The 26078-nt window shown below is 46.5% G+C and overlaps 1 protein-coding gene across 3 annotated transcripts in view; it reads left to right on the top strand.

The window, feature by feature from the left end:
- Positions 1 to 26078, top strand: part of LOC138570037 (cocaine- and amphetamine-regulated transcript protein-like) — a 155711-nt gene that overhangs the window by 88901 nt on the left and 40732 nt on the right. For 2 of the 3 annotated variants that reach the window (XR_011303390.1, XR_011303391.1), the window contains exon 3: positions 24344 to 24427. Coding sequence is in view for 1 of the 3 variants with exons in the window: in XM_069648600.1 (XP_069504701.1) it covers positions 11411 to 11542; positions 24344 to 24427 (216 nt within the window). In the remaining 2 variants the exon portion in view is untranslated. Of the gene's footprint in view, positions 1 to 11329; positions 11543 to 24343; positions 24428 to 26078 lie in introns of those variants that run through there. The other variant, XM_069648600.1, reaches the window with a different exon arrangement.

The raw sequence follows: 26078 nt of genomic DNA on the forward strand, positions 1-26078 counted from the left end.
AGAGATACAGGACCTGTTTGAAAAGAGAATTGGGTTTTCAATATGTGTTACCTTGTACCACAATATCTAGTCCAGGGAATTTCTTGTAAATGGATATTTGCATCCCAATATTACTTTTCAAATTGTTATTACTTGCTAAACTGATGGCTGCATGGTCATCCTTTTGAGTTTAAAAGGCTTAGAGACTATATGAACTTATATAAATGGTTAAAATATGATGTATGTTTCTTTCGCTTATGTAGAAAAATTGTGCCACTGGCCCTGAAGAAGAGTTGAACACTTGAAACGCGTTGGGCACCACCATGTACTTTGTACAATAAAGAAACCAATAATTTTTACAAATCTTTGTTTTCTTCAAAAAATGTATTTTTTCAATGAAAATGGCGTATGTACCACTCAAACGGTCTACTATAATCACTTCATGTTAAATAATTCCTGAAACAATGTATAGAATAAGTATCTCAAACTCCTTAAGTTATTGATCTGTATTTACAGATGTTAGGGAGAATTCTCTCTTTAGGCTGAATTTCCTAACCTAGTCAGTCCCCCAGCAGCTTTGCTGGATTCCTGGAGTTTTTATTTACTCCTGCCAAGAGTGAGACTCTTTTTCTCCCACTCTTGGACATGATTTATGGTATTCCTTTGACTGGTAAGGTTTTTTATGGGCTATGGGGTCCTTTACTCCATAGGGTCTCATGTGTTTTTACTATGTGTGTTACACAGCACCCTCCGTGCAGTAACACAGGGGTGTCATAGTGACACCCCACCATAGACTCCATACCCTGGGACTGACTACTGTCTCCCAGGGCATGTAAAGTCACCATTGGCTTTACTAGTCCCAAATTATTAACAGAAACCAGTACAAACCATCATATTGTGGACGTACTGGTCGGGGCAATTCGATTGCCCCGGGGTCTGTTAGTCGAGGGGGCACGTCTCCGTCCCCCCTGATCGAGTTTTGGCTGGTGGCAGTGGAAACTACTTTTTATATTCGACCGCAAATATTTTCCTATGGGATTTTCCCATTGTTCGAGGCTACCAACTTTAATTCTTTAATTCTCACAGCCTCGAACATACCGCCGGTTTATTTAATTAATATTAATTCTCTGGTTGGTATTTTTTGCCAAGACTCTATTCTAAAATGGCGTTTGTGTTCTCTTCTGTGACTCCAACCCAAGTCGAGCCCTTTGTTCCACTTTTTGGTGGGCTTCTCCACAGAAGCCTCCAAAAGAGGTGCCGCTCTGTCTGGGTACCACAGGGGGTACCTTGGTAACTCAAGTCGCACTCTTGTGTGATTGGCCCAAGTGGTGAGCCGGCCGGCTCACCACTTAGCATGTTTGATTGACAGCTGGGCTGAGTGAATGGGGGTATGCTGCATAAAAGCAGGGCTTTGGGGACTGGAACTTCAGAAGTCGCCACAGGACCTGAGAATCTGACGAGGGAGAAGCTGAGCCGACCTACCACGACGACACCACCGGTGAAGCCCTGCGGAACCGACACACCACTTCCCGATGACAGAGAAGATCTCCCGGCTGGAGAGGCTTCTTCCCCTGACTGGTGGGCACAACCAGTTTACCTTTCTTTCCTCGCACCCCAGACCAGTTTGTGGTCAAACTGCCCATGCCAAGCACCCCGGCGGCCGGATAGCCACTCACCACTGAACCGTGAATCAACGGCTCGCTCCTTGTACCTGAGAAACTCCGCGGCTGATTTCTTCCCTGGCAGTGCAACAGACTTCTGTCTTCCTCCACGACGAGATCCTCTCCTCCCCCGGACGAAGCACCGACTTGAATCCACTGCCAGGAACAACTGCCCCCACTAGAGTGTTCTCACCACTTTAAGGTACCGTGTCCGCCAGGCCTCCCTTTCTAAAGATTGCTACAAGGTAATAATAACTCCTTAACCTTCTGTACTGGGCTGGCCGCCTTGACCCTCTAACTGGTCCCTTTCTTTGGTCCAACTCCTTTTTGAACCATTACAAGACTTTTGTGCACTGCAACCGTGTGACCTTGGACACATTTCGTTTCGATCCTCTTAAAGCAGACTCTGACTCTGAATTCACGGTTTTACTTTGCCTTCCTCTCTTATTATGTTCTTGTAAAAGAGTTGGGATCTGTTTCAATTTGTTTTTTGCTTTCCTCTCCCTTTTTAAAACGAACTATTAGAGTGCCATCTACGTTAAGCGCTCACCGCTGTCTGAAAATAAGTGGGGCTTTACTTAAGACTTGTCTAATATTCTTTTAAGGGAGTGTATATCTTTTAGTGACCGTGTTTTTGAATTGCTTACTATTAGTGCCTGTGTGTTTTTCTAGATGTGGTTTTAAATAAATAATTATATCTCTTTTACACCAAGCCCTGGTCAGTGATTACTTGTTCTATTGTGTGCTCTTGACCTATTTTGAATACTCTGTATACTGCCTAACTCTTCTTGAGGGAAGTCTGACTGCTCAGCCACAGCTACCAGGTTAATCTGTGTGGTACAGACTGCTACCAAGTGGGTTTACTGCCAAACACCTGTAGTCTTAAATCTTTTGCAGTGGTCCCAGAAGGAACTGCACAGGTTTCTGCCTAACAACAGATATTCGACAGTGTGCAGGGGACGGGAGTTCCCAAAACCTTTTTTTGGGAACAACCACTCTTTTCCATACAGGTATGATTGGAACCAGGAAAGAACAGAGCCAGAAAAACCAAACGATGAGAGAGAAGCCAAAAGAAGAGAGTGATCAACTGTATTCAATGCGGCTGAAAGGTCCAACAGAATAAGAAAAGAATAGTGTTTACAATAGCGTTCAGTGAGAAATGAGCCCATAACAGAAAGAAGGGCAGTTTCAGTAGAATAGCAAGAATGAAAGCCTGACTGGAATCGCCGGAGAATAGAAGAAATAGAGACAAAGGTAGAAACTTGAGAATAAACCAACCGGTCAAGTAATTTAAAAAGATAAGGCAATAAGGAGATATAACATAAATGTTCAACAAGCAAGGGGCCAGCAGTAGATTTCTATAAAATTGGAATAATAGAAGCCTGCTTAAAGGATAATGGAAAAGTTGACGTCAGGAGACAGATTTTAAGAAAAGAAATAAGACAGGAAACAAGGAATGGATGAGCGCAGTGGGGATCGGATCCATATGGGAAGCAGTAGGATGAGCTTTGGCTAATAGGAGAGAGGTCTCCTCATTAGTAATAGGTTTGAAACTTGAGATAGAACCAGAGAGAACTAGAATAGGAAAAATAGGTGCAGTTGGAGGAACAGAGGCTTCAATATAAGACCGGAGAGAAGCCACCTTTGAAGAAAAGAATGGAGCCAGGTGAGAGGCTGAAAGAGTGGAACTAACTGAATAGTCAGGAGTAGGGGGAGAGAGGAGACGTGAGAGAGTCTGAAAGAGACGTCTAGGATAGGTTGATTGGGGTGCAAGAGATCAGAAAAGTAAGAGCGCTTAGCTGAGAGTAGGCAGTCATCATAAAGAGCATGGTAGGAAAAATAAGAAGAATAGCCCGCCTTAGACTTAAGACACTGGGACTCATCACGAGTTGGGCGGTATCCTGACTGGTATACTGGCCATCTTTATTTGTGTTACCGCCCACCCATCCAGCGGTATTACCGCCGGATCATGGGTTGGACAGTAAACATTATTCCCCATTGGGAACGTTGGACCCAATGGGACATTTTTGGTGCAATTACTGCTGGCCGTATTACCGTGTGGTAATTGCATGGAAATTAGCATTTTTCCAGCGTGTTTAACCCCAGCTCTCAGCTGGGGCTAAACACGCCATACTCATGATTGGACGTATCCTTAAATGCATCAGTATCCTTTTACCATCGCATTTAAGGGCTACCACCCAACTCCTAATGGGGGCCACTGTCTTTCAAGACGACGGAGAAAGTGGCGCATAGAACAGAGATGAGGAAAAAGCCATGGTTGTGAAGGTTTACGGGTGGGATAGAAAGGTGAAGTAGGATAAAGCGTATCTAAAGAAGAAGAAAGCATCAAAGCAGCCTCCTCAGCAGACATAGCTGTGAAGGAGGAGTAAGAGAGCAGCCCAGAAATTCAAGATGAAACATACAGTGGGGTGTTTAGTTTAATTCCCGAAGATCACGGCAATAGAAAGGTGACTTGAGAGAAGAGACTAAAGAAGGTATAGGGCCTTGAGGAAAGAGGGATACAGAAAGAAGATCATAATCGGAGAGAAAAACAGGAAGTGAGGAAACAGAAGTAGACAAAGATGAAACAAAGATAAGATCAAGGCACAACCTTGAAATATGTGAAGGAGGAGTAGAAAATGAGAATCAAGAATAGAAAGTAGAGGAAGAGTAGAGTAAGTAGAAGAAATGCGAAGGTTGAAGTCAGCCAAAAGTATAAGAGGGGTAGGAGAAGTAAGAAGAATAGAAAGAAGACGGTTACCATCTTCACAAAAAGAGCCGACAGGCCCAGGAGGGTGGTAGATGAGAAGAAATGAGATGGGGTAGGGCTTGGTAAAGTAAGTCTAAGAGAATTCAAATGAGGAATAAATAGAAAGATCTAAAGATGAGGACAGATTTAGAAAGGAATATATATGCCAATACCCCCTGCCCAGGCTAAGGACCATGGGGTATGACAGAAGGAGTTCTGAGAAATAGTCAGAGAGGCAGCAATAGTAGTGTTATAGCAAGGGATCCAAGTCGCTGTAATACAGAGAAAATGTAAATTGAGCCTTAGAATTGATAAAGAACAGCAGAAGACGTATTGCATAAAGATCTAGCATTCCATAAGGCAATATCAATAGGTGCCATGGAGGAGGTAATTTGAGGATAGATAAGATTAGCAAGATTCAGGGTAGAAGAAGGTCAAGAAGTGGATCAATTGCTATGAGATGACTGGATATTAAAAGCAGAGGGAATAAGAAACAATATTACCAACAATAGAATGATGGAAAACAGGGAACCAGCAATTGACGCTGCTGGTTTTGCTGGTAAGTGGGAGACAGGCAGCGCTGCCATGGCCAATGTGGAGATGTTAGTCAGTTCGAAAACAAAGGAGACGTTAAAGTCAGTGGCAGACCACCTTCATCCGTGAACAGCTGCAGACAGCAAGGCAGACATTGCCAGGCCAGATATGATGTAAAAATATCCGGTGTGTCTTGGCCGCAGGATTGGACTATGCAGAGGGCAGGCGGCACACGTCACACAACCATGGTAACCACAATGTTGGAAACAACTCTGGAGGAGCGGGCTGCACAATTGAGGACCGTACAACGGTACAGTAGAATGACAATCAATATTCAGCCCTCACAACCGGGTCTCATGCTGATGAGGTCTGATGAGGTCGGCAGGCAGCAGTTCTTCTCTTCACATGCCGCAAACAGCAAGGCAGACTTTGATTGATTTCGCCTGGGCCTTGCCCAGGCCGGATATGATATAGAAATATCCGGTGTGTCCGGGCCGCGGAATTGGGCTAGGCGGGGAAGCGGGCTGCACACGTCACACAACGAGGGTAACCACTGTGCTTTTCTGAACACAGCACCACATTTCTGTGTCTGCCCTTTTAGATATTTATGGGAGTCTGAGGCCTACAGCCATCTATAACACAATTGGCCTCATTACGAGGAAGGTGGTAGAGGGATAACGGTGCCGGTAGAGCTGCCGGCCCCGTTATCCCTCTACCGCCTCATTACGTGGTCTGCTCGCGTGTCCTGCAAAGGACGTCTGGTAAAACCAGGTGTCCTTAGCGGGACCCGCTAGACCAGGATGCTTACAACGGGCCTGTCATTAACGGGCCCGTTGTTAGCATTCTCCCCATTCCCATTGAGCCCTGTGGGCGCTCAAATGGGAATGGGGATGTACCGGGTCCGGGTTCCAGGAAAGGGAATTACTGGGCCCTCCAAGGTCGGAATGGCCCGGTAATTCCTCATTCCTGGAACCCAGACCCAGTACCCGGTATAGACGTAGCCATGCCACTAAAAGCGGCATAGCTACCTCCATACTCGTAATGAGGCCCAATGGCTTTTACTAACCTATATTTTACATCGGAAATCTGTGTTCATGTTGTGCGTAATGTAAGCATACTTTTATGTCCTATGTTACCCCGCAATAAGTGTGTGTGGTGTTACCTATTTCCAATGTACTCGCCTTAGAGAAGGCCAGCCTAGCTGCCTCAATAGACAATATTCCTGATGTTTACAATGTTGAATAGGAGACAGGGGTATTGGACCTAAATCCGATATTTCCCTGTCTGCGCTCAGAGGCAGGGGGAGAGGCTGCTCCTCTACATTCTTCTGGCAAACATGGCATGCAGCGCAAAATTACTTCGCTGCATAGACGCCGGACCAATAGAACTGCATAAGCAAGGTCTTCAGGGTTTTCTCCAGCCCCAAGTGCTTGACGTCAGATTTCAATGTGCAAGTTCTATGATGGCCTTCCAGAATATTTTAGGCACCAACAGTTGGTAATATGGTGTCCCTTTGTACTTCGGGTTCACATCCACTCGATACAGCAGCCCTCTGCGCTAGATAAAGTGCAGGGAACGCTGGGTTCTACTGTCGGCTTCTGAGAATAGATTTCTGCAGGCTTGCTCAAGAAGAGAATGAATTCAGTAGATGCTGGACCAGGTACTCTGGGTGGTATGTCTTGTAACTCTTGGGCCTCCATCATCCCACCAAATCCAGCATCATCTCTGTTGGTTTCCTCTAATACTTCCACTTCTTCGATTTCTGGAATAAGGGTTTTCTTACAAATGTGTTGTGCCATGGGATGTCCAAGCAGAATAGTCATTGGAGTGGTTCACATTAAAGAGTACTACCTCCAGCTCTCCTCGATAATCCCTATTCAAAACCCCGGCACCAACATTTAGGGCATGCTTCACTGTGAGGCCAGACGTCAGCGCAAGTAAACCATTCTGGCAGCCCCACTTCACATACATACGTACGTACGTACGTACGTATTACAGCTCTCTGCTGTGCTTGGATGGTCACTTCCTCATCAGCATATATATAGTAACTGGCCACCTGGCCTGTAACCTTTGTGAAAAGCCGGGCGATCCTGGTAAGACGTACTATCTTCATGTTGTTGGCGGTTGGGTCTGCCCCCTGTATCGAAGACATGATTCCACTTCTGACACCACATGTGACAGAGGGAGGGGGGGACCCATCCCAAAGAATCACGGTGAGTCTTAACGAAAAGTCCAAGGGTGTTTATTACAAAACAATATGGTCAGAATGGCTGGTGATCTCAAGCTCATTGGCTTTCTGGGACCTTTGGGGTTGGCCTGAGGGCTGCAAGGTAGTCTGATTAGCTGTCTGTGGGTACTGGGGGAGGCAGGATGTTAGGCTGCCTGTGGGAGTGCATATAACAGGCTAATGGGCAGTCAGTCAGTGGATGTGGGCTTCGGGACTGGCTAATAGGCTGGAGTGGTGCTACCGCTGATGTTCCGCTGTGTCTGAGCCCAGATTTCTTTGGGTTGCCTCCGTTAGAACAAGTGTGCTGCTCCTTCCACTGTGCTTAAAAAGTAGGAACCACTGCTATATGTGATATCTAACCACCCTAACTGGTAAATGTGCGGCTTATAAAAGGTGCTAACACGTGTATTTTCCATCCAAGCGTACTGGGCATTCCGCCGATTATTGTGCTGTGTGTAAAAACATGTATAACGCCAGAAATGGACATATAGTTATTATGTACATGTTTAATGCTCCAGGAACATGGACAATGAGCACGAGTGTGGGGAGTTTTGGGCCCAGAGACAGTGTGAGGTGTTTGGGGCTCATGGACTGGGAGCACTAGCAGTATGTGGCCAGGAAAGTCATTTCAACAAAATGCCAGGTGTAGCGGAAGTGACATCACATGACGCTTGATTTCTGAGGACATCACAGGAAGTGATGTCATTTAACCCCACCCCGAAGTGATATCGCCGGAAGTGATGGAATGCAACTTTTCATCCCTTGACAAAACAGGAAGTGGCTTCACATAGCACTGTTCCTAAGTACACTACAAAAAATATGGTTATGATAGCACTATAATGTGATATACATTTCCCACAATAAGAATGGATCGCCATATGTATCGTTAGGATAGGTGTGTATAGGCCATATTACCAAATTACTGTGAATGCAAGCCGACATCCATGGCCAAATGATGTGGTATTACATAGCACTTACGCTTAAGCGCTTTATATTAGAAAAAATATACATACAATATCACCCAGCCTGTGTTGCTACTCATTTATCGACCCCAGAAGGATGAAAGGCTGAGGTGAGGCATTTAAGAACAGACTAAATCAGTGACTCACCCCCTGAAGTGTGCCTGAAATAAACCTTTAATGAGTCTAGCAATTCATGTATAGAATTCCAGAAAGACACATTATTTGGTATTCCTATTCTTTCTTATTTAGGGTCACTGCTGAAAGTGTTACACTTGTGGAACCCCTGTTCATTTTATTTTAAGAGAGCTGAACAAGAAAGAAAGCAACCCACTCCAGAAGCAAAGAGGCACTTTTTAGGGGTAGCAGGGGAGACCACAAAGGTAGCAAGGGAGACTTCAGGGGACCCCTTGCGGCCCCTACACGACGTCCCTGCATGTGGCCCGTGGATGGGCAGCATGAGGAGCACAGGATTCATGGACAGGCAGGATGGGCCATGGAGCATCAGGACAGTCAAATGCCTTGGAAACATGCACAGGCAGTGTGAGGAACTTGATTTCAAAGACAAACGGGGAAGCCAGGTGCACATAGTGTGAGGAGACAAGGGAACATGGAGAGGCACTCTAAGGTGCACAGGGTGCATGTACAGACAGTGTGTTATTGTGAATTACTTTCGCACGCTGAGGAGTTAAGGCTTTAGGGACAGGGAGTGCAAGAAGCTTGGAGCACATGGATGGGCAGTGTGAGGAGTATGGGGCAAATGGACTGCATGGTCATAATGACAGGAGTAGGTGCGAGCAGACAATATGGGGAGCTTTGGAGCCATGGACATTGAATGACGGTGATGAATAGCAGACGGACCTGGGCACCCACACCCAACTTGCTAAGGTGGAACAGAGCCTTTCAAATTGTTATGGTCCACCCACTTTCGATGGTCTCCTGCTCCTTAAGGGCCAGGCTTGGTGCTTGGGGCAGCAAACATGCTTGCGTTCGCCACGGATTACAATTCACAACAAACCCGGTACTTCACGCATGTGACGTATCACGTGTTTTTTTTTTCTCCCAGCGCTACCGGGAAAAGCCTGCATTTAAGCAATGAGAAGGAGTTTAAGGATTAGAAGGAATACTGATGTATTGTATTGGTTTTCTTTCCCTTCTTTAGCTCTGCTGGTTGCTCCTGGCTTTTCACCTGAGCCCCTAGCCTGGCAGGTTCTATCTGTTCTCTGCAGCCTGCGCTCTTGGGAGGAAAGTCTCCCTGTGAAAGGAGACCCTGGTTGTCATATGAGACTGGGGCTATCAGAGTCGGACGGGTCCTGACACCTGACCACTAACCTTTGCACCCCTACCTTCCTTCACTGGTGATATATTGGCATCTGGCAGTACGAACTCACTGCAGTTACCTTTTCAACACAACTTGGTGTTTTGTTTTTGGCACATACAGTGAGACTTTACCGGCAGCCAGTGGCCAAACCAAAGCTAAAGAAAGGTAAAAGAGAGGCAAGGGGGTTGGGAAGTAGAACAAGTGGTGTGGGTCGCATGGCAACTGACAGTGTTACTGGGATGTACGGCCGGTGGTTGCATCTCTGCCTATTTCTTATGTCCTGCTGCTCACTGTGCTTTGTTCTGCCAGCATATCTCTGTCTGGCACAAGTAAGCAAAAGAAAACTGCATAACCCTGTCATATATCGAGCCTAACTCACAGTCTCAGTCTCTCATGCTGGTCCTAGTCTCTCAATGTACTCACTGATCCTAGTCTTAGCCTCTCAATGTAATCTATTTTACTCTCTTATCCTAGCCCTAATCATGAATCTTACTCTTATTAACTTTGCTGAAACTGTTGGGGGAGGGGGCAAGCCATCTAAATGAAAATGTCCCCCCTAAAATTACACCCATGTTATTCCCAGTCTCTCGTCCTAGACCAGAGATCTATAGTCTGCGGCCTCCAGTTGCTTTGGGCTATGGCTCCAATGCTCCCTCAGAATTGACTCTGTTGGCTAGGGCTAATGGGAATTGTAGTCGATAGCATCTGAAAACCTAAAGTTTTCAGAACCCTGTCCTAGCGCCTCGTCCTGTTTCTAGTCCCATATCCTAGTCTTCCGAGCCTCTCATCTTAGTCCTAGTCCCTCACTATAGTCTCCTATTTTAATCCTGCTCCCTCATCCTACTCTCTCCTTCTAGTCATACTCCCTCATCCCGGTCCTACTCCTACGTCCTGGTCATAATCTCTCATAATAGTCTTATTCCAGATTTCTCATTGCAGTCTGAGTCTGTCATCCTATTTCTAGTGTATCATTCATAACCTACTCGTCTCTCGTCCTAGTGCAGGTCCCTCATCACAGTCTTCCATTTTAGAGCTAGGCTATCACGCTACTCCCTCCTCGTACTCTTAGCCTCTCATCCTCATCCTGCGCCTACACTCTCATCCGATTCCTAGTCTCTCATCCTAGTTCCAGTCAATCCTCCTAGTCCTGGTTTTTAGAGCAGACCGTGTATCCCCAAGCCACCTTCTTTTGGAGTGGAGTAACTTTGCTGAAAATGTTTGGGGGGGACATGACATCTAAATGAAAGGGGCCCCATGCCAAATGAATAGGACAAAATGGTCTGCCACTAAAGTTGGGAGGAGGGGGGGCAGACACACTTGTGCCCCCCCCCCCCCCCTTTAAATGTACGCGCATGTTCGTTTGAAACCTTTAAATGACCAAGGAGGAAGGCAGGTTGTGCTTTATGAAATGTATACTATTCGTTATTTGATGTACGTGTTCCGTTTCATGATGTACAGCACGGTGACGTACTTAGTTGGTGATAAAGAAATAGTGTCGTTTTAGAATGCAGTGTACCCGTCGTTATTTTAATGGGAATTGGCCAATTTGATCATAAAGCTACAAAACAACGCGTGTTTGATCCCGACTGTTGTCATTAGTGCTGAGGAGACGAGGGGCTTCCAGCACGCATGATTGACTACACGGAGGTCCGCTCACCTCATCATCGTCGTTCCTGATCCCTCCCGCCTGTCACTCGTACCAATATTTGCAGTGATAATAGGAACACATCGTTGTTGCGCCGGGATCACAGCGCCAAACAAGAGGCCATTTCCATTGCACCCACCTACCGCAGGTGCGTCATGCTAGGCCTAGTGATGGAAAGGGAAGTCAGACCAGCCAATCAGACGCCAGGGGAGCAGAGATAAAGGGGGTTATCCCGCGCTGCACCCGGTAGAAGTGCAGCCACTCGAGGACATCACCTGCTGGGAAGAGACATCGCCTGCCGGAAGGACATCACTTGCCTAGGGAAGGACGGCGCCATGGCCAGCTCCAGGCTGCCCCTGCTCTGCCTCACCTGCTCCTTGCTCCTGCTCCTGGCCTGCAGCGAGGAGTCGGTGGAACTCAGGTCTGCCGAGAGCAGTGATAACAAGAGTCAGGAAGAGAAGGAACTGGTAGGTCCTGGAAGCCTCCTGGCAGGCGGGTGGGCCTATGTGGAATGCTGTAGCTGCCCTCTCAAACGCAGGTAGGCAGGCCAGCCGGGCCATACCCCAGCCCCTAGGCTTTCCCTGAAAAGCGGCGCCTACCTTTCTGGCACGTGACCTATCATTTGACTTCAGCCCTCACCTGCGAATGACTCTTTAGCGCCATTCCAAGAGTTCCCTCTGGGAAGCCGATGCATGCCTTCCAGGGGCACTGCACCTAGTCGTGGGAGGGCTCCTCCCCAGCCCTACTTACTTATCTCACTGAAGGCACATAGAAGCCTACAGGAGGTGTAGTATACACAATTATGGTGTTGTTTCTAGTGATGGATATTTAAATGAAAATGTATCAAACTAGCAAGTTAAAATGCAATTTTTAGTCAATCATGTGTAAGGTAGTGCTGTTTAAGCCGCTCATTTCAGTGCCATTTAGGCACTGAATTAAGTGGCTTAAATCTGAAGTGTTATGCAGCAGGCACACGCCCCTGTTTTTGAATACTGTTATTCTGCCCTAGTACTTTGCTGTTTTAATGACTTTCCTTGCTGTAAATACTATAGGGGGCGGGGTGGGGGCGTCATTACAAGTGATGCGGTAATGGCAAACCAGGCATGCCTGCTGAGTACGTGCCACCTGTTGTATCACTATCATTATTGGTTTAGTAGCCCATAGAACAAATGAGGCCAGCTTTGAAATCCTTCCATGGAAAGTGGCGGTAAAGGTACCGGTGGAATTACCGCATGTTTAATTCCAAGTATGTTAATTCCAAGTATGGGATTCCAAAATGAGGAGCAACAGATTCCCCGAATTGGGCAGTAAATGACTGTTACCGCATGCAGTTGCAGTAATTGTGCTTGCCGGTACCGCTAGAATTGCAATGAGGCCACTGCTTCACTCTTCTCCAACCCTGCTGGCCTTTCATGAGCGCCTGTGCCCAGTGGTGCCTGCCTTGGCACTGACCAGGTCAGGCAATACTGTCTTTTAAGGTGCACCTTACATTTGTGCGTCCTATTAACTCACAAAGTTATTTTTGGAAACAGTTTGGGTAAGAATAATAGAGACTTATTTTGACAAACTCAATTTTCCACCTATGTTCATTTGACTCCATCCCCCACATCCAGTGCTTAATTTGTGGGGGTGTTTGCCAGGGCTCAGCTCTGGCACTTATTTTTGAGCCCCGGCACTTATTGTCTCAGACTCACTTTAATAATGAAGTGGTGATAGTCAGTGCATCCATCACCCACAATGGGCAGGTGCAGGCTGTAGTGTCACCCCAAATATGCCGACACTGTGGAGAGCAGCTATGGGGGTGGCAGCAGTGGAGCCCACACGCAGTGCCACAGGAGTGCTAGCAAATATTTGGGCCCGGTCACTTATTTTTTTTATTACAAATTAAGCACTGTCCACATCACCTCTCAGGAAGCAGGGAGTAGCACAAGAAACATTCTGGGAGCATTGGGGAAGAAACCCAAGAAAGCCCTGATTGCCCGAGCATCGCTAGGGTATGTGTGGCTGTGTGCCAGCTCTAGTCCTGCACCAGCAGAGGGCTGATGAGATGCAGGCCAAGCATTGCACGATGTGTGTGCGCTTCCGCATGCAAAGAAGTGCATTGCATAATGATTCTCACAACACAGAATGCTGGGCAGTGCGTGCTCCAGTCTGGCCAGGCGTGCAATTCCAGCTCAAATGAATTGCGATACTGCTGTGAAGACATGTTTTCACTTTTCTCTTCAAGTTACAATGCCTTGGCAATGCAGGCAATGTGTGGCAAACACATGGTCTCGGGAGGATAGCTCAGGGGCAACGTGCTCGCCTTAGAAGCAAGACGACGCGGAGCAACACAGATTCGACCACCAGGTTCGCACTTAGAAACCTTTGGGTATTAAGCACATTATAAATAACCATTTACAATTCCAAACAGTAAATGCCTGTCTTAAACCAATATAGGAGCCAGAACAATTGGCATTGCCAATGCTTGTCTGCATAGGCGCCAGGTTATGAGGACTCGAGCCCCACCAATAATTAATGCTCTGGGGCTCGAGGGACGAGAGCAACCAGCCTTGAAACCATGGGTGCCCACTTTTGATTTTCACTACGGGCATGGGCAGGAACCCCCCTCCCTCCTCTACCCCCCAAACCATGAGCAGGCAACTGAGCCAATCCCTCCCCAGGTCGACAGCATATTTTTCTGACGGAATTGGAAAGAAATCATAGTATTTCAAGGCTGATTTGAACATATAAAAATTAGCAATTAGGTTGTGGGTGCTAAGGAACTGCTCCTCCTAATAGTGATAGGAATGATATGATATGTTATTTATAACGCGCTTAATACCCAGAGGTTTCTGAGCGCGGACCCGGGATTCGAACCTGTGTTGCTCCGTGTCGTCTTGCTTCCAAGGTGAGCACGTTGCCGCTGAGCTATCCTCCCGAGACTTTAAGCAATTTAAATCGGAATTAGCCAGTGGAATTATCTGTACATGAATAACTTTGGTATTAAAATACAGAATAGGAATTCCAATGTGATTTCACTACAGAATAATTTTCAGAGAAGTCGCTTTTGCTGCCATGCCACCCCTTTTTATTTGTACTGTTTTTAACATATAACCTCCCGAGTTACCTTGGCAGCTTTCTGAATTAGGTTAATCGCTCAACTTTCATAGAAATCAACACCAGCCGGCATTTTACAGAAACTTTGCACTGGTACAATATTGCCCTATTTCTGAAAACACTTGTAAATATTAGAAAACAATTGCACCATGACAAGTGCAGTCTGGCATGGTATAAGCACCAAGGCAAAAATTGCCCTAGTGCAAAAAAGATACATTTTTGATGCATTCTTGCACCAGGGCAAAGTTTGCCCTAGTGCTAATACCATTCCCTATTAGCACTAGGGCAAACTTTGCAATGGTGCAAACACAGAGTGAAAATGTATCTTTTTTGCACTCGGGCAATGTTTGACCTGTTGCTTATGACATGCCAAAATGCACTTGTCATGGTGCAATGGTTTTTCTAATATTTGCAAGTGTCTTCAGAAACCGTGCAAACGTTGCACTTGCACAAATGCAAACTTCTGTAATCTGGACCCAGGTGTTGATTACAGATTCTGCTCAAAATCACTGCATTAACAGCAATGCAGTTCAGATATGTGATTTGAAAGCTAACAGCCTTTGAACTCCAGTAATACACACACTAAACAAAGGGCCTCATTACGACCTTGGCGGAGGACCATGGCGCTATTAGCACCATGGTCCATGCCGCTAAGTTCCCAACTCCGCCATGGTGGATGGCGGACTTACCGCCCCATTCCGACCTTGGCGGGCGGTAAGTCCCCAATCCCCATTTACCCTTCCCCATTCCCATTTTTGGCCCCATAGGGCATAATGGGAGTGGGGAAGGCGTTAATTACGCCACCGTAAATTACGGTGGCGTAATTAACAACATGGTCCCTTAGCGCCATGGATTTTAACACCTGCTAAAAGCAGGTGTTAAATCCGCCATGGCACTAAGGGACCTCGTACTCAGGCGGTAAGGGTCGGCGCTGTTTACGCTGCCGTAAACCCCTTACCGCCTGGGTCGTAATGAGGCCCAAAATCTCATTTAGGATATACAATCGGAAACTGAAAACTATAGGCATTGGTACGGCGTCAATGTGAGGTTCCTTCCCATTGCTAAAGAGTGAGGGTGCAGTTCATCCCTGCCCATCCACCTCGACCCACAGGTACTTAGTAACTATGCTGGAAAGCACAGACGCAAGTTCTCAGCGATCAGTGGCTTTCCTGTGCTGGTGGAGTGGCGTTGGACATGGCTGTCCCATTTTCTCGCACAATGCCCTGCACTACATGGAGCTGTCATCTCCCACCAGCATTCCCCCCGCCCTCCACCCCCCAACCCTCTGTCTCTTTCTGGAGTGGTACTTTCTACCTCTGCTGGAGTGAGGCCCCCTTCCCCAGCACTGAAAACTGCAAGGGAAAACCCAGCACCACAGGGGCCTTCATATGGCGCATGAATACAACTCCTCTGATACTTTTCTCCGGAGAGCAATGAAAACCCCTGACCCTGCCTCCTGCCGAAACTATTCCAGGAGTGCCTGCCCAGATGCCTGGCTTGCCTGCTGACTTTAAATTATAGACAGAGAAAATGAAGCTTCAATTATACTCTTTTTTTCCCCGTTTCTAAAATGATGTATATTTTGTCAGGTTGATTTATTGTATGATTCGTTAATATTTAGCCTTCTAAAAATCTGATTGTTATTTAGCTCTGGGAAGCAAGCCAAACATGGATACACAACAGTGCAAAGCAGAGCCGGTTAGATATGTGGTCAAGTGCCTAAACTGCAAACTGGGGGCAAATCCTGCCTTCACATCTTAACTAAAGGGTCTCTTGGATAATCATTGAGCCCACTGTGGCACATCTCACAAAGTTGGCATTGATCCAGTATGCAGTGTGCGCTATTAAAAAAAAGATCACTCTTGGTTTGCCCGGGTTGGTAAAGGTTAGTTAACCAAGGAAAACACGGCCCGGTGGATTCTGTTCATATTGAACCTGCGGCTCAGAGCGGGGCCCAACTTCCATTTCCATGGCTTGGGCATAGATACTAGGCGTGCAGGCTAGAGGAAGCGGGCAGGCTTTGAAGATGGGGACTGCGCTGTGCGGCATTGGGAATATGTAAGGGGGTGTGAGGGCAGACGTCTGGCAGCCAGAAGGAGCAGGGCTTGATGGTAGACCGGCGTCACGGCTGCCAAATGGATCAGCAGGGGCAAGAGGAGTCGGGGCAACACCATGCACCTGTGGATAAAGACTGTGTTCCTGTGAAGCTGATTGGCTGCCGCGGATTCCTTGAGTGCTGATATCACGAGTCTCCCAGCACTCTTTCATGTTGGTGCTTTCACGTCACTGCCTGCAGGGCTATCTGAAGCACTTATGGGACCTGGGGCATGGGCACCTTTGGTGCCCCCCTCCACCAGACCAAAGGAATTAAGGGATATAGAATATCTACTGCACACCACCCCCATGTCACAATCACAACCCATAGCTTGATATGCTGGTTGACGGTGATCAAAATAAGAAGGATACTCCCTTTCAGTCTCCTGACCTCCTTCATTCTTGTTGTAATCAGAATAATAAACAAGTAGCATTTCAAGGGCACCATTAGCAGCCTACGGCGAGGGTCAGAGCACTTTTCATCAATAGCAGCCACTAGGAAGTTACTCTGGCCATATTATATGTGCAGGATACAGATTGAAGAGAAAAAGGTGCTCATAATCCAGAATAGACAGACGACTCAGATTAACTGCGTCACAGTACACAAAGTGCTCAAGCATGGATACCGAAGACCAGTAGGGAATAAGGAGAAAGCTACACATAGCATGCATAGTGGAGGAAGATTAGAAGCTACCAGGAAGTTGTCTGCATTCAGAAAGACTGAGATTAGAAGCGGGACGTGGTTTTCAAGCAGTAATGCCATTGCAGAGGAAATTCACAAGTGACTGTGGCGTGCAATATATCAATGCTCACTACCATTATAGAGGAAGCAACACTATATATAGCTAGTGAAACCATGAGTGAGTCTTTTTTAAAGATAATATCCTGAGAACGAAATCACTCTCAATGGCTGACAATTTTGAAAGGTTTAGGGACTTGCAATTTTGACAGGTGAGGAAATACAAGATTAAATCAGATACCCAGGATCACGCAGTGGTTAGGAGGTGAATCTGGGATTCACACCCACTTTACAATTTCTGCACTGTACCACTTTCTTTTCTAGTTTTTACTCTGAACTAAAATAATCCGATTTTACAGAGCTAACTTGGAAAATATGCATATCACATAGCCCAATATAAACATTTTTAAAAGCAAAACGTTATAGAAACATGTTATACACAATGGGAATGATTCTAGCTTCATTGTCTCCATCATCAAGGGAAGTATATAAGTACCAGCATACTAACTGATGTGACGTTAAAAGAGTTCATATAGCATTCTCTTTTGTATTTTAAAACTTTAAACACACACCAAACACACAATTGTGCAATGGTATTTAAAAATGTGCAGAAGAACCTTGTGCAATGGTATTTAAAAACATGCAAAAAAAACGTGGTATTGTACAAAAAAGCAAACCGTTTTGTTGTCACATAAGCAGACCCTAAACTATGCTTCCCAGAATCCTTCAATATCTGGTCTGCTCTCTTCTGTCTAGAACTCCCTCCGCTTAAATGGCCTACATAATAGGAAAGATCAGGTATTTGCTAAACGATGCCACCAGTATGTGAGAAGGCAGACCTTTCCATTGAAGGCAGCACCGTAATGTCAGCGATATAAGATGTGTTCAGGATCACTGTATCCAGGGGTGTTGCTAGGTCTGGAAAAGATCTGGTACTACCCTCATTTTGGGACTGTCAGACTGGGGGATAGCTAGCCTTTCTGGTTGTAACCCCTGAGCTTCTATCGGGGCTACAACCAAAACACCCGGGGCTATAGCCCAGTCAGCCACCCCCCTAGCAACTCCACTGACTGTATCGTCTGTTGGCCAAGCCAGGATCCTTTGGTTCCTCAGTCTGGAATTTGGATACATAAACACCTCTCTGGAATAACACTTTGTCATCATTGGAGGTGCCTGTGTAGGTTTTACAACTCCCCATCAGGACAAACCATTTGTAGACTTTCACCATACTGACACTATGTTAATTTCTATAGCAACCGCCATCTGGTGCAGGTACATTGGTGATGAGAATACTTGGAGTGCTAAAAAACAAAGTACATATACATGCAGGAATAACAACATCATACACTGGAAATGCTGAGTCGGCCTTCTTGGAATTTGGTATCATAATCTTGCATACGAACGCAAATCTCTGCAATGAGTGCTTAACACACTGAGCTATCCTCTGAACCATGGGGCCCCTCATATTTACCAATATCAATTTCAACTTTGGCTATTGCACATGATCAATATAATCCCCACAGAAAGGTGAGAATGCTACAGGTGTTGCCCCCCACACACTATGTATACCACAGTGAACATAGCATTGGAGGATGAAAAGATCAGAGCAGAATGTACTTGTTAACAGCAGACAGGCAATAGGTTTAGAGCCTCTCAGCAGCAGCACCACAACAATCCTGATGCGTGATATTTAAATGTGGTGACTAATGGTAACTGACGTTTTTTTAATACGGCTGCCTTCTGGGGGCCCCCTACAAGGTGCCTTCCCATAAAGACTTCTCTCCCTGCCTGGGCCCTATCCCATGCTTGCTTGTAACACATCAGTCTCTTTTGCTCTTAGGTTTGTTGCTGATGTCCCACGTTTCCCATTCCAGGGGGTGCAGGGGTCGGGCTCATGGGCTAGTTGGTCGGGTTGCTGTCTGAATTATTGGAACCTTTTCACAATACCTGATGTTTATTTTCAAGTTAAGGACAGGCATATCATATTGCTAACTTTTTTCTCTGCTCTGCTTTGTTTTTGTTTACTGTACTACTTCCTCCTTCGTTTTTCTGTGTTTTTGTTTGTCCTGCCTGCTTGCTCGATCTCTCCCTCTCATCTTTTCTTATCTTTCTCCCTCGACCTCACTTTCACACTCTCTCCATAGCGCTGTCTTTCTTTCTAGGTCCTCCGTCTCTATATTTCTTTTTTCCCCATCTTCCTATGTATGCTTCTCTCTTCGTCTTTCTCTTTCTTCCTCTCTACCGGCTTCTCCCGCTATTCCATCCCTTTTTACTCTCGCTCACTTTCTCTCTATCCTTTCTTTCTCGGTTATCCCACTGTCTTTCTCTTCGTTCACACATTTTCTCCCTCTCTAGCTTTCTAACCTGTTCGTCGGTCTATCCCTCGCAGTCGCTCTCTCATCCATGTCGGTCTCTTTCTCTCTCACTAGCTCTCCCCTGACTCTCTTGTTCACGTTCTTTAGCTCATTCTCTCTCGCAATGTCTCAAAATGCATATCTCATCTGTCTTACTCGCATTCTCTCTTATTAAACATCTCTCTTCCCCCTATAATGCATGTGGGCTCTTTCTCTCTTTCTAGCGCTCCTCTTACACGATAATCTCATTGCCTCTCGTTATTGCCTCTGTCCCGGTTTCCCACTCTTACTCTTTCACACTGGCCCTCTTAGTCGCCTTCTTGTCTCAGTGGGCCTCATTAAAATAGTGGCGGCCACGGTATGAACGGTGCCGGTAAGGCACCGGTACCGTTCATACCGGGCCACCGCATTACGAGTTCTGCTCTTGGCTTCCTGACAGCCCGCCAGGTCTCACCTGGCGGGCTGTGCGGCACCCGCGAGCAGAACTTGTATTGCCGCCAGCACCGTTATTAATGGTGCCGGCGCATCCATGCTCCCCACACCATTTCTGCACTATGGGGCAGAATGGGGATCAGGAGCCCGGCATTACCGCCAACCGCGAATGGGCAATTACCTGCCCATTCATCTTGTAATGTGCCGGATATTGCACAATTGCGCGAGGCGGTAGCCATACAGGCACGGCTACCGCCAGGCACGTAATGAGGCCCAATGATTTCTCTCATGTGTTCTCCTTCTCCCTCTCTGCTTCTGCCTCTTCCTCTATTACTCATTCTCTTCTCTCTCGATCATTCCCTTGCTTCCATTTCTCTCACTCTTCTGTTTCTCACATTGCTTTTCTCCTTCTCACACGCTCATCCTCTCTCTCCTCCACACCCTCTCTGTAAAGTTTGTATAAAAAAAGGTGAAGCCCTCCTTTGACTGACAAATGACCCACCCAGAGGCATAGAGAGGGTAGGCCCTGAGCGGTTAAGCACTGCCCAAAATCAGTAAATGCCCAATCAGCAGCTCTATTTGTTCATTCATAGATGTTAATCTTACTGCAGTGATCCCATTATCTTCAGGCCCCACTTTCTAGGCAATCCTGGCTACGCCCTGGGGCCACCCTTCCTCGCCCCGTTGTTAGCCTGCCGATCCCTTACCATGTCCTTACTCTTATGATTTGTAAAGTGCCCTGTTGCTTCCGAAGCTAGGTCTGTGCTCAATAAATACCCTAAAAATACAAATAAAATAAATATAAAACTAGATCTTCCCAGCTGCTGGCTGCAGCTTTTCAAGGAAACTTTGTTTTCTAAATATGAATTCATATTTCATGGCAAGAAGGAAAATGTTGGAGTCGGGAAAAGGGTGAGAGGGCACACACGGGGGGTGTAGTTGGGAAAAGTGCAGTGTGTGGACTCCGCCTTTCGTTATTCATATGATCTGGCTATGTATGGATGCACAGTGTTTTTTGCACAGCGCGAACCACACTAGGATGCAACAGAGCATCGTCCAATAGAGGGGGCTGAGGATAATATTGCAGGAAGTGAGGTAGGAGGTGAAGGAGTTCCTGCCGGGGTCCCAGAACAGCGCTTCAGTAGGTTTTCCTCAGAGAGTTGGGTGTTCATTTCCTCTGTCAAGTGCACCAGCGGTCGAACCTTCGAGATGTTTCAAACTCTGGACTCCCTGCATTGCATCAGTAAATGAACGTTGAAGGCAATCATTAAGTTATTGATACTCCAACTCCCCAATCAGGAATGAAGCATGACAGTAGGGAACCAATGGCAAGCACTTGCAATACCAAAGCTTAGTGCAATGGAAGTCTATGGGCACCAAGAGGGCATGTGCAAGGATGTACTCCACTTTAGGGAAAGTGGCAGTTAATCACTCCCTCCATTGCAACTAACGGGGACAGACAATATTTCTTCTGCACCAATATGGTGCCACAGATAGTAGCACCCTAGCAGTGTATGGCTATGCATAATTGATTATTGTACATGGACATTAATTGTAGTGGAGTTCCGCCAGGTTTCAGGCAACACCAAGGATCAACCTCGAATCAACCTCTCACAGCATTAGCATCCCCTGTACCCCAGCACGCACACTGCCCCTTTGGACCAAATTCTCTCTTCTCTTCTCTATCCCCTGGATCTCCTAAAAATGATTGCCTCCCTCAAACCTACTTATTACTCTAATATAATTTCGGCCTCCATCATTAGACAGTTGACGGGCCCGGCGCTCATGTCGCTCCTCAGCATCAGCAATGCCTCCCTCGCAGAAGGTTCATTACGAGACTCCCTCGAAACTGGTCTCATACAACCTCTTTTGAAAAAACCAACCCCCGATCCAGACTACCCGTCCTTTACAAACCTCCCGTTTATTGGCAAAATCTTGGGAAAAGTATTTGCTATACAACTACTCGGCAGAATTGAACAACTCCACTAAATGACTATCAGTCAAGGTTCCACCACACTGCAGCATGTCTTATTACAGGAGCATGGTAATTTCACGGGATTACTCCCATCCTACGTGAACTACATTGGCTTCCACTCCAAGCCAGGATACTGTTCAAGACTGTATGTATCATCTACAAAACAGTCACGAGAAGCACACCAACATGCCTGGTGGCTAAGCTCCACATATCTGGTGGCACACACTCCTCACACAGCAAATCGTCCCACTGGCTGGAATCGCAACTCGTCCACAATCAGAGAACCCGCAAACCATCCTTCTCGTGTCACGCATCCACCCTCTGGAAATCGATCCCGGTGTCGGCTCGGAATGCCCCAACAATTCTCTCAAAACATGGCTCTTTCAACTACACCTGACCAAGGATTAATTACAATGGACGTACATACCGACGCACATATCTCATAGTACTGCGCTATTGTTATAAGATGTCAGCCATAATGCTGGCTACCCACACTCTGTACAGCGCACTGCTTCTCTCGAGCTAGGTCTGTGCCTTAAACAATACAAATAAAACGATAGTTTCATTGGTCCCTATTTCAGCTTGTACAGCACATACCACACTCTTCAAGGCACGGTAGTTTTAGCTGTTACTATTACTGGACTAAAAGATGGATTGCATCCTACACAAAACAGACGACCAAGGCACCTTTACACCTGAGACTTACCATCTCTGGAGGTCAGCACTAGACAAGAAGCATCAACTTTGACAACCTGGAGGACAAGGAACCCAAACAATAAAAGCACAAGCAAACAGGCCTTCTCAGGCTACGCACCCAGAGTCTGGAACAGAATCTCGATCATGCACTTTGCTGACCAAATTAACACCCAACTCTAAGGAAACCCTACCGAAGTACTGTTCCGGGGCCCTAGCAGAACCCCCTTCACCTCCTACCCTTGTCCCTGCAATATTGCACTCGGGTGCTCTATTGGACGATGCTCCATAGCATCTTAACTAGGTTCACACTGTACACAACCTAGTGCGTCCAAACATAGACACATTATATGAATGATGAAAGGCAGAGTCCACTCACTGAAATTCTAAGATGTGGCTTCTGGCTTACAGATTTTTGTGGCCAGCGCAGCAACCCGATGGGCTATCTTTTTTGTTTCTCTTCATAAAGGACACACTACAAATCAAACTATTTATTTGCGCTCTCAGGTAGCAAGCAGAAGGCCGTAATGCGTAGTACACAGCCAGTCCACAGGCATATTTACATCCTTATTTTTATGATATTATGTACGGAGCACAGCAGTGGTTTAGGGAGCCGTGACGTATCATGGAATGTTCTATAGTATGCTTCTAGAAGAGGTGGCTTTTGAGGGCAGCCCTGAATTACACGAGCATGGTTCTGTCAAGAATTCACAGCAATAGGTTGACTATAGTAGTGTCTACTCGTCTTGATCTTGGCGCTCTCGGTTGGGGTTTGTGTGGCGCAGTAGAGATGGAAATGTCTAAGAGGGAGCTCTGCCTTTGATGCATTGTGAGTGAGACTCATTACCTTGAGCCTGGCACCACTGGGAACCACTGGAGGCTTGCAGAGGGCCAGAGACTGGCTGTGACTCCTGTTGGCCAAAGGTCAGGCGCCTGACTGCATTTTGAAGTTTGGGCGGCCTATTCAGTTGGTCTCCAGTGGATCCCTCATACAGCGCATGCCCATGTCACATGCTGATTGGGTGATTCCTTCCTTATATAGGCTTTCGAAACAGTTTGCCTCCAACCGTGGCATTGCTGGCATACAGAGTCAACGTGGGAGGTCGTCATGGGCCATTTGCCCCATTCCGAAAAAGCCAGATCACAGAGAGGCTGGCAGGGGAGTGGGGAGTTGGCTAGTCAGAATGTAATCCAGGTTTTGTCTGCTTACCTATCCATTCATTCACCAATCCTGTCCAGCCTCTTACCACATTCTAACCCATCCTACTAATCATTGCTTCAACATTTTGATGCAACTCTCTTCTTTCTGTTCAATGAAGCAGGCAATCATGTATCCACGAATCCCATTTTTACCTGCCTGTGTACGCATACGTCTCTGAATGCAAATTTTCTCTACATCTGTTTAACCGATCATCATGAACGGTGATCCATCCATTGAACCCTCCTCCGTGCCGCTGCAGTGTCGGCCAACACAGAGCTTTTCATCCTTCCCTCCAGAAGCTCAGCTTGGATACCTTAAACTACAAAAGTGTCCATCCAGCTACCTACATTTCTCACTGCTCTTCAAGCCAGGCACTCATTGTCCATCCTCTTTATCCAGCTACTCATACATTTGACCCCTTGGTGGCCTTGCTCACCCAGTATGGCTATTGCGTACCCGCATTTAGCACGCAAGTGAAACCCTATCCGGTCTCCAACAATTCTTTCAGTTGATGTTATTTTTTTCTATGCATCCACCCTTCCCTCCACCAGTGCCCATACCCACGTATTAACCTATCCATCACTCCAAGCATCCATTTGCTTGTGCCATCTCTGGAAGTATTGATCTCAATTCTTCTCGAGATTCAAGACACCCCTTCTCAATGCTGTTTCTCTCTTGCAGATTGAAGCTCTACAAGAAGTTCTGGAGAAGCTGAAGAGTAAGCGAGTGCCGTCCTTGGACAAGAAGCTTGGCTGGTTACCCTCGGTGAGTGGGACTGCAAGGAGTAGGGTGGTGAGGGAACATGGGAGCATGACAACCTTCTCAGAATAAGGGCGAGGGTAGTGAAGGTGGCTGCTGCTACCAATAGAAGCCTCCAACCCAACCGCAACACATGGATACCATTCGTTATGCACAGGATGACCAGGTGACTGCTTCCACAGTTCAGTGCTTCCATTAAATAACATCGAAGGCATTCTGGAAGTTGGAGTCTTGGTTAACCTTACTTGAGCTTTATTCCAGTACCGTAAAATCACTGTGCTGGAAAGTGACCTCCCAGAATGCCACTCGCCACTCCCTTTCTTCCCGATCAATATTCAGGTGATCCGCTGCCAATGATTTCCCATGCACCCCTATTATCTGGAGCATTTGTTTTTCCTATCCTACTCAATTTACTCGCCCACCATTCTTCCACTTTTCCTTTCCATGCTCTGGTTCACCCTTAGCGGGAGTACAATACACTGCCACCCGGACAAACATGGGCGCCATAGTACCACTGCAGCAGATATGTAGAGGAAGGGACCCTCGCCACATGGAACATCAGGAGGAAGAAGGTTGTCAAGCATTTGTGAAAGAGAGGAGTGCAGCAAGGCATATTGTGGTGTTCAAATGGATGCCTTCCTAAGTCACACGGGCCATCATAGGGTCTTCCAGGAGAGCATTCCCAGAATCATGTAATGTAATCTAGGGGCTCTTGTATGGCAACTGTCTGCCACTGTTGTTGGCCTTGCTGGGGTTGGGGGTGGGTTTCATTAGTTGGGCAGTGTGAAAGGCAGATGATGGGTGAAGCTCGGACATACCTGGTTCCTGAGTGCCAGTTTGCTTACAATGGGTTTGGTGGAAAAAACTTGGGAGTATAAAATCCATAGGGTAAATCCAAGATCAGATAGGCTAAAGCACATTTGGCCTAATTACAAGTTTGCCGGTATTCCTGCGATAAATCCGCCAGAATAATAGCACATGCAATTACCGTTACGGGCATATGTGTTCCGGTATTACCGGCAGATTACAAGTGCCGGTATACATGGTATCTCCCCATTCCATGGGGGCATTTTCCTGGTTTTACTGTGCCGGTAATACAGGCAGTTTTTGCCGTTAGTGGTCAGATTTTCCACCAGCTCTTATCTGGAGGTGAATCCTTCACCCCTACCAGCAAAGTTGTCGTTGGCCGGTCCGGTAAACATGCTGGTAAACGTTATTACTGGCACATTAACCGTGTACCACCCAACTCGTAATGAGGCCCTTTGCTCAATCGTGTCTTCAGTCATGTCTGGAAATAACAGGAGTTTATACAACCACACAGAGGTCTGACAGCAGGAAGAGCTTTTCTTTTTGGTGCAAAAATATGTACGCACATTTAAAGTCCAAAGCTGTTCATTCCTATTTAACAGACATTTATTTATTTATTACATTTATTGACAGCGCCCAAACCTGTAAGTATCCCGGCACTTTGTCTGGTGCAAATGAGGGCAACAGCTCTTAATATCAAAGAGGAAGGAAGCTGATTCCCCAGAACCCACCTTTCAACAGATCCGCTGGTCCCCCCTTTCCTTCCCCTATTGGTGTACAGTCAGTAAGCTGTAGTGCGTGTGTCAGCTCAATCCGATGCTTTTCCTTTCAGATCAGGTATTCCCTTCCT

Source organism: Ambystoma mexicanum, chromosome 1p, assembly GCF_040938575.1.
Source record: "Ambystoma mexicanum isolate Mex_15411 chromosome 1p, UKY_AmexF1_1, whole genome shotgun sequence".
Lineage (NCBI taxonomy): Eukaryota > Metazoa > Chordata > Amphibia > Caudata > Ambystomatidae > Ambystoma > Ambystoma mexicanum.